This window comes from Hippichthys cyanospilos, chromosome 10 (assembly GCF_059441005.1).
Source record: "Hippichthys cyanospilos isolate Australia breed blue-spotted pipefish chromosome 10, RoL_Hcya_1.0, whole genome shotgun sequence".
Classification (NCBI taxonomy): domain Eukaryota; kingdom Metazoa; phylum Chordata; class Actinopteri; order Syngnathiformes; family Syngnathidae; genus Hippichthys; species Hippichthys cyanospilos.
In genome coordinates, this window is record NC_142378.1 from 5193524 (window position 1) to 5202500 (window position 8977).

The following is an 8977-nucleotide window of genomic DNA, read 5'->3' on the forward strand; positions in this document are numbered from 1 at the left end:
CAAAAAACAAAAAAAAAAACAAAGCTCAGGCCAAAAGCACAAATGAACGAGCTGTTCAACTAAATCAGTTTCAAAACATTATTTCGGGTGCGGCCCAGTACCAGTTGATCCACAGATCGGTACTGTGCCGCGGACCAGCCGTTAGAGATCCCTGGTCTACGGTAGCTGAGAAAAAACTTCTTGAGCTTTTTTCCAAAGATGTACCCTCAAAAGAAAGTACAATTTACAGACACTCGTGGGCCAGATTTCACAGAGAGACAGAACAACGTGCGTGTCACCGACAGTGACGGCTCTCCTGAAGCCACTCCGTCTTTCCTCACTACAAAATGTGATCTCAACAGCGGCCAGGGGCGGCGCCAGAAAACAAAGAACGAAGATTTTTTTCTGTGAAATTAGTCAAATTGCTTCGATTTATTGTGCTGCCCTATGTCCATACTCCGTCTTGTTGTCTTTAAAGTGACAGTGACCTCTTTTTTTCATTTCTCTTTTTCTCCATCTGAATGCGAGCGCACAAAAGGTGCCGGAGTGGTTGTTGTTGTAGGGCGCAAGCCGGGGGGGGGGGCCGCCAGGCCCGACGCGTCTGCGTCACGTTTGTCCCAGTGAAAGCGGCGAGCTGGCACCGTTGTCACCATCAGCCTCCAGTTAATTAGTTTGCGGAATTGAGTTTTGATGGAGCCTTTCCAAATCGCGCCGAGACTAAATTTGCTATCGTCTTATTGAAAGCGGACGAGCACCCCCGCCACCGTAGCGCCAGCTTTCCCTTTTTTCTCCCCCCGCTGTTTGGACGGGTTGCGGAACCTCGATTTAGCTCATTATTTGCACGTAAAAAGCCCTTCAATATGTCTGAATTTGTCCAAATTCCGCGGTGTTTACGCCAAACAACTTAATCTGATCCCCTCTGTCCCCGCTTTCACCCAGCTCACCCCCTTTTCTTTTTTCCCGCCCTTCCCGTCGAAGCATGTCAGATGCCGCGCTCTTATTTGATTGCTTAGGAAAAGTGGCGCGATAGAGCAAACACCCGCTGAGATATGATGACAAATGGCTCCAGATCCCAGTAAATTACTTTCTGCTCAAATCGAAATTTCATTCAGTTTGCTGCTCGCTGAGATGAAGTAATCTAAATTGTGGACTCAGAAGGAAGATAGAAAGGAAGCCGCAGCAAGCATTTCATTATCGAGGAGGGGGGGGGGGGGGGGCATGGAGGATGGATTGGAGGGGGGCAAAAGAGATGAGTAGAAGCAAATCTAAAGTGTTGACACCGTGATTGAAAAGGTTAAACCCGTGCACATGATATATCAAGCCCACTAGCTACAGCTTTCTAATGGAAACACGGCAATGACAGAGCGCTCTCAACGCTCCTAATGGCTGCGCCCGGCTGGACGGGGCGCAGACGTCCCCGCTGCGATGCGTTATTAGCTCGTAGGGAAAAACACATTTTTGCGCTCCGGCGTCGTCACGATGAGAAATGGCAGCTCTCCGGTCCAATCGCCGTAGTGACTGAGCGTCGTTGATATTCTTAATGTTTGCCACCGCCGAGACGGGCCGCGGAGCCTCCCGTTCCCGTGCCTTGTTAGGTCGCGAGGACAACGTATTTGATGTCGGTGTGGTGATGGTGAGAAATGGCGGCGTTCTAATTGAAACGAGGTCATGACGGAGCGTCTTTGACCCTCGTCAAGACCGGATGGGCCGCAGAGGCTCATGGGCTGATGCATTAGTATCGTATTATTATTATCGGCATTAATATCACCTGACATGGGCTGACTTTGAAAGGCTCATAACATCGTCAAATATAAATAAATGTATAATTTTTTATACTTATATACAATTGTTAAAAATGTGATAATAGCAAGAGTAACTGCACTGTATATTTATATATTTATGACGATAGGAATATTTATTACGTCATAATCAGAGTATTATGACTTTTGCATGATGGCAATCCAGGCTAAGCCAATCGTGGAAGTCAGTGAAAGGCCTGCAAATGTCATACGCTGGCCTCTAGCGCCGCCCCGTGGTTTGGGTGTGTCAACACAAAAATTTCGATCGCACCCAAGTCGCGAGTTGTCGTTGAAAGGATGAATGCAAAAATCGGGGAAAATGCATGACTAAAAAACATCGACTTTTCAATATGTCCAAAATGGACAGTGTTTTCCAATGCTTTGTTAGGCGGTGAGGGCATCGTATTTTATGATTGTGTGGTGATGATGAGAAAAGACGGCATTCCAAATGAAGCGCGGTCTCGTAAATGCCGCCCGGGCGGGCTGCAGAGTTGGAAGTCAGTCCGTTAACACTAGCGTGCCATTGTGATGAGACGGTAGGATTCTTACGGTGCGGGTACGGGGTCCTTGACGGTCTTTCGGGATGCTTTCCCCCGAATGGGCTGCGGCCACTACGTTTCCGACTGGCACGATGATGGAAATGTCGGGATTTAGTCTTGCGGTCATTTAGCGACTGCCAGCGACAGTCTTGAAAAATCCAAAAAGTTCTTACTTTACCACCTCGCTGTGCCATCTGATTTTTACATAAGTGAATGTGAGTAAGAAGTGATGATATCATTTTAGGAGAAGAATGGGACTACTAAAATCATACAAGCAACCTCTTCTTTCTACCTGGATGGGCTGCAGGTGTTTTTGACTTTTGACCCTCCTGATTTTTGCTACCCGACTGCGAACAGCTGACAGTGAGATTAATGCCCCCACTTTTTTTTTTTCCCTTCCATCAGATTATTTGGCAACAGCGGTGCTTGCAGCGCATGCGGCCAGTCCATCCCCGCCAGCGAGCTGGTCATGAGGGCACAGGGCAACGTCTACCATCTCAAGGTAAGAGCTCCGTTAATGTCCATCGCCTTGAAAGCCTAACGTGTTAGCTTAGCGTCTGATACATGAGAAGGATTTACAATGCTCAAAGCCACGTTTCCAACAAGCCATACGTAAGAAAAGGCTTTTGGAATCTGTAGACCAACCACAAAGCATCTCAAGCTCCACACGTTATATATTAAAACAATTTTAAAATAGGCCATTCATTGAAGGTGCACTTTTTACGCGGAAGGAGTTACGATGACAATAATTTAGGAAGAAGTTACTACATGTTCCAATTGTTTTGCTCTTCATTGGTAAAAAAGTGCAGTTCCTACGCCATGACGGAAGTATCTTCTCCAACCCCCATTTAAGAATCACTGAAGTAAAATGCATGTACCGCTGCAAATGGCATCCAGTCTGATACCTTTTTGGACACATTTACTAAACACAAAATAAAGAAATTCACTTGAATAGAAAAATTGTACCGCAGCTGTAATTTTGTAGGGATTACTGGCTCAGACTTATTTGCAGTTCTTATCAGCTGCACTATTTACCGGCTTTATTAACAAAAGTTTGGGGCATTTCTGTGCCAATGATGTCATCTATTAATAGTCCAAAGAGTTTGTGGAGCTGTGGAAGTCAAAACCGCTGCGTGAAGGTGACCCGTTTAAGTTGGAATCCCCTCATGAGCCTCATTAGCGCTTCCCCAATTGAAGGTCATTAGTATGAGGTGGCCATGTTTCCCCCCCCCCCCCCCCCCCCCTTGCTTCAAGGCATCAGGACCCCCTTTTTTTATTTTTGTGTTAAATTTGCTCCCTCCAGTGTTTCACATGCTCCACCTGCCGGAACCGGCTGGTCCCGGGTGACCGCTTCCACTACGTCAACGGCAGTCTGTTCTGCGAGCACGACCGACCCACGGCGCTCATCAACGGCCATTTGAGCTCGCTGCAGACCAACCCGCTACTGCCGGACCAGAAGGTGAGCTTTCAAAGCGGCTGCCCTCATCAAATGCGGGCCAGTGTTTTCGAGTCACCTTTTTGTTAGCGACACCTGGCTTTTTCCAGCTTCAGTTGATTACTTTTTTCACTTTGTTGGGGTACTCTTGGTACCAGTTTTAGTGCATAGTGAATGAAGAACCCTGAAATGATCCATGCCTGAAATAGCAGGAAAAGGCGGCCATTTTGATTTCAAACCACCAGTTCCACACTCATAGTTTCGCACCGCACAGTATGTTACGGGGCAAAAAAGATGGGTGGACAAATCTAGCATAAGACGGGCCAAAATGTTGCTAGGAACCTTATACCAAATTGAACAGGAAGTGGATCAGAAGCAGCTATTCCACATTGTTTTGCGTCTCCTGTAAAAAAAAAATAAATATCCCACCTTATCACCAGTTTCTTCCATCTACATAAAAGGTGATGGACGTCCTTCGTAACAAGGCTGACAAATAAAAACTCTCCAGTAGCCAAATGAACAGGAAGCCAAACATTTTGATATGAAGCAACAATTCCACCTCTGTTTTCATCTCCTGGGAAAAAAGGGGGGAAATAAATGCATCTTTTGTAGTTTTTTCTATACCTTTTGGAGAAATGAAAACATTTCATTGAAAAACATTTACTTGGTGGAACGCGGGTGCTGTGCAATGTCGGGTGTTTGAAAAGTTTACAGACAGGAGATGGATTCTGTTTTGCTACAGTTTTTACACTGTTGGTAACACGGTAACCTAGAAAATACCTGAAATTTACCCTCAAATTTAGCACGCGTCCTATACGCAGATTCTTCCTATATTTGGGAATCGGGTTACATCAAATTTGCTTTACTTGTTTTACTGTAACATGACATCCCCCCAAAAATCTGGAGTCATGTCCAAAACCGAACAGGAAGCTGGGCGTTTTAATGTTAAGAATGTTAAGTGTCGGCCGTGCTAAATTTCCATCCGATAGCGGGTGAATAACACGCTAATGAGCGTCTTTTACCATTTATTTTCCCCCGCTACTCACCTAGGCTAAGATCCGTAGCTCGGGGGCGGCGTGACGTGATCTGTGCTCTGCCATTTGAAAGCAAAACAGAAGCCTAATCATACACGAAGGACGCACCGGTTCCTCATTACGCCCGCGGCAGATGTAATCACGTCGGCCAGGAAGAGAAATTGCATTGTGCTTTCACCTTGAGTGCTTGAGAGCGGCGGAGGTAGCGGCGCGCCTCTAAATCCTCGCCGACGCGCCGGCCTTTTCAGGGGCCGGCCGATTGAAAGTGCTCCGGCGCTTAATTGTGGACGTCTGTTTAAGTCGTGGTAAACAGCGGGGCCTCGTTGCTTATTGATGCGCTCCGCATCCATTGTAGTGAAATGTGCTGCATTATTGATGCTAAAGTGCACCATGCTGCTGGATATTGGCCGCGCCGCTTTAATTATAGCGCGCATAGCCGATACACACGCAGTTATTAAATAAACACAGAGACCGCAACGCTTGGACTCCGGTACCGCCGCCCCTACTGGCCACAGGGAGAAATTCAGCAGGCGGAAGGAATTATGGGAGAATTGAGAGCATACTAGCTAGCTAATGCTAACTGGGGACGTGGTTATACGTCTGACTAAACTGAACGCAAGCCGTTTTTGCGCCAATCGTAACAGGAAGTGTGTTTTAAAAACAAAGATAAAGCGTATGGTACGGTGTTTGCGCTAACGCCAAGGCGCACCAGATTACCGGGCGCACAATCAACGAATGACCAGTTGTAAAACAGTTTTTGTACATAAGGCGCACCGCATTGTAAGACGCATAGAATAGAAGCTACAGTAGTGGCTGGGGTTGCGTTATGCGTCCACTAGATGGCGCTGCGCTAAAGGGAAGCTCAACAAAACAAGAGACTAAGGGTCCGGACATTAAATGTATTCAAGTATTAAATTGATACGCAAGTACATTACGGACATTTATTTCCAGATACTTAAGTATTAAATCAATACCAGACTGACTGTCTGGACTCTTAAACGTGAAAATACGTCTCTGGCATTGAATGGGTTTAGATCAATGACTATAATTGATTCAATTAAACATTAAACTGAATTTGTTGAATCAAATTTGTGGGTTGTCCTCAACTTGTAAAAATTTGCGGGGGGACAGCATTTCTTGTTCCCAGAGTTCGAGTTAGGGTTTTTGTCTTAGTTGGAAGATGCTATCTCCGTATGTAAAGCTATGTCTATATTAGCATGCTAAAGCTAAATAGACTTTTTCTTTTGTAGCTGTCGAAAGCTAATAATGTCTAAGAAATATTTCTACTGGCGCATATGCCCGTGCTAATTTGAGGTTTGCTTCTGTTGTCTGAGCTAGCCGGCTAATGCTAATCGTGGCTAGCTTTTGAATATTTTGGGAAAAACTTGACTGACTCCCCTCTTTTCCTTTATTCAGGTGTGTTAAACGGACGCCATGCGGGAAAGCAGGGACGTGTGCCTTCGTTTTAGCCCCCACGCTCATCTTCACCACAGACATTTTGTGGACCTTTTTTTTTTTTTTTCTTTCTTTCCCCGGACTCTCCCCAAACCCGGACGGGAAGCTTGCACTTAACGAGGCGGGACATCCAAACAGAGACTCTCCAGAGAGATAGTGACTGTTTTTTTTTGTTTTTTTTTTCCTAAATTCCAACGGCGTCGTATTTTCTATTGAAGCGACATGATATCGTTTTGATGTTGTGGCGGGATTTATTTTTTTTTCTTAGCCGTTGTGTCAAAACAATGGCCACACGATTACACACACACAATCGGTGTATTTGTATGTACAGTATGCATGTTAACGTTGTCGTTCCACCACTCCCCCCGAAAAAAAACAAGCCGTTCTCCCTGTAAGTGGTTCAGTGGTGTCGAGTCCCCCGACTTTTAAATGCCCGACAAAAGAGAGGAATTTTATTGTGATATTTTCCGAGACGTTTGCTCCACTATGGTGTATTTAATTAATAAAAGAAAAATATGGACGTTTACTGTATTTTGAGGCGGCTTTCTTCCCCCCAACACAAACTTGTATGACTGAAAAAAAAAACCGCACAAAATTGGTGCACGTGATTGCCGGAGGACGCGGGAAAAAAGTTCAGAGGACTCAGAATAAGAGGCGTGGCTCAATGCATGGGTGGAGCCAAATGTTTGACTCCACCCACACAGTCTTAAGTGCCTTGTTCTTGTGTTTTTGTTTTGTTTTCTGGCACCTTTTAATGAAGTGCTGTCTTGTGACAGTTATTTTTTTATTTTTTTACAGGACCTAAACACTGTAAATATTATTAAGCTTTAAAGAACAGTTTTCGGGGCTCCCAAATATTCTGGACCTGCTCCCGTGGCTTTGCGACCTTTTATTCCCTCAGAATTGACCAGTGGGAGGAGTCTGATTTTCTGTGGGTGGAGTCAAAGGTTTAACTCCCCCCACAGTTTTACTGCCTTGTTACTTTTTTTGTTTGTTTTCTGGCAGCTTTATACTCAAGTGCTCTCTTGTGAGATCACACTTTTTTTTGATATCTTACAATAATATTATTAGACTTTTGACCAGTAGGAGGAGTCAGATTTTCAGTGTGTGGACTCAACTGTTAGGCTCCACCCACACGGTCTAAGTGCCTTGTTCCTTTTTATTTTATTTTCTTGGCACCTTTTAATCAAGCGCCATCTTGTGACGTCTCACATAAATATTAGACTTTAAAGACCAGTCAAATTTCCAGTGGGTGGAGTCTCAAATGTTTGGCTCCACCCATCCATTGAATGCCACACCCTTTTCCATTTTTGAACAGGAAGGTGAGCATTTTTGCGCGGAAGCAGCACAATCGGAGCAAATTTAAGCGTCACCTTTTCAAAATGTGAGTGCCCGGCGTCAAACTTCGCTTTGGACGAATAACCATGCAGAGACGGTCGGTGCTCTTTGGCCATTTTCCCGTCTGTTTTAAGGACCCGGGCGAAAACGGATAAACACACCATGGTCTTGGCCATTCATCACCCGGCCGGACCGACGCGAATGCTGGAAAACGTCCCTTTGAAAATTCAATTAGAGCGAGAGGACGGCGTTTTTCTGCCGCTCGCGCTTTTTTCTTCGACGCTTGGCAGCCGCAAATTGAACGTCCTATTTGCACAAGAAATTGCTGTTTGAAGTCCTCGCAGGACCTAATGGGTCTGAAGGAGGCGCGCCCCTCGCTAATGGGGCTGACGCTTATCTGCCGCTCGCGCGGGACCGGCCCTCCATGCCAAGTGCGCCGCCGCTCCACACGCGCTAAGAGCACTTGCCACACGCCGCTTGACACGCGCTAAGCGCTCGCAACGCGCCGAACGCTCTTACCGTCCTCGCTCTCAGTGAAAGGTCGGCGTTTTACCAGTCCATGACGCGCGCTTTCAATGTCATCAAAATGGCCCATGGGTCAAAATGAGTGAAGCTTTCATAAGAGCTGCTTTTTGATCAAAATCCCCCAAAAAATCACACGCAAGGGTTCCTCATTCAAGTCGGACTTGTATTAAAAAAAAAAAAAAAAAACAAGTTCCAAGGTGTCCGGTAAAGCCGCTGCAAAAAATGGCCCACGGGTCAAGAAGTGAATCAGTTCAGAGCATCCTGACAAACGGTAAGCGCACTTCAAATGCGCCGTCCGATGACTTGCAAAGTGACGGGAGACTTATTTTGGTATTTTCCCGCAAATTCAAACAGTTCCTTAGTGTCTTGGGCCCAAATGTCCCGCGGGTCAAGATTGACGCAACCTGTGCGGGTGGAACGCCTTCATTCAGAAAACGTGGTAAGATGGCGGCACTTTATCATTCGGGTCCTTCTTTGAATTGGCCCCACTGGAAAGCATCACCTAGAAACATTGTTTTTTCTTATTGGATGTAATCGTTCAAACAGGGAGAAGATTTGGTTTGACATCTGCGACTTTTGGCCAAATATGCTAACCGCTCATACATGCTAATCTCATGACGTCTTGGGTAAGTCTGTTTGCGCACAATGGGAATATCTTTTGATATTGGGCTATCACGGAGCCCCAAAACTACACAGTAAAATACTAAAGGTGTTTCCTGATCGCATTTTTTTTAATCCTAATCACCCGACTCTGAGAATCTGCTGCTAGTCCTCTTCCGATACCATCCAAGAATTTTGAGGTGGATAATGGGTGAATCCAATTGATCTTTAAATATTTATTTGCTTTGAAACAAAACTCCCAACATAAACAAA

General features: G+C 45.5%; 1 protein-coding gene across 1 annotated transcript in view; it reads left to right on the top strand.

Moving 5' to 3' along the window:
* Positions 1-6772, top strand: part of lmo4b (LIM domain only 4b) — a 30362-nt gene extending 23590 nt beyond the window's left edge. The window contains exons 5-7 of the mRNA XM_088426338.1: positions 2723-2819; positions 3621-3776; positions 6203-6772. Of these exons, the coding sequence (XP_088282464.1) occupies positions 2723-2819; positions 3621-3776; positions 6203-6211 (262 nt within the window). The 3' untranslated portion in view covers positions 6212-6772. The remainder of the gene's footprint in view (positions 1-2722; positions 2820-3620; positions 3777-6202) is intronic.
* Positions 6773-8977: the final 2205 nt, after the last annotated feature.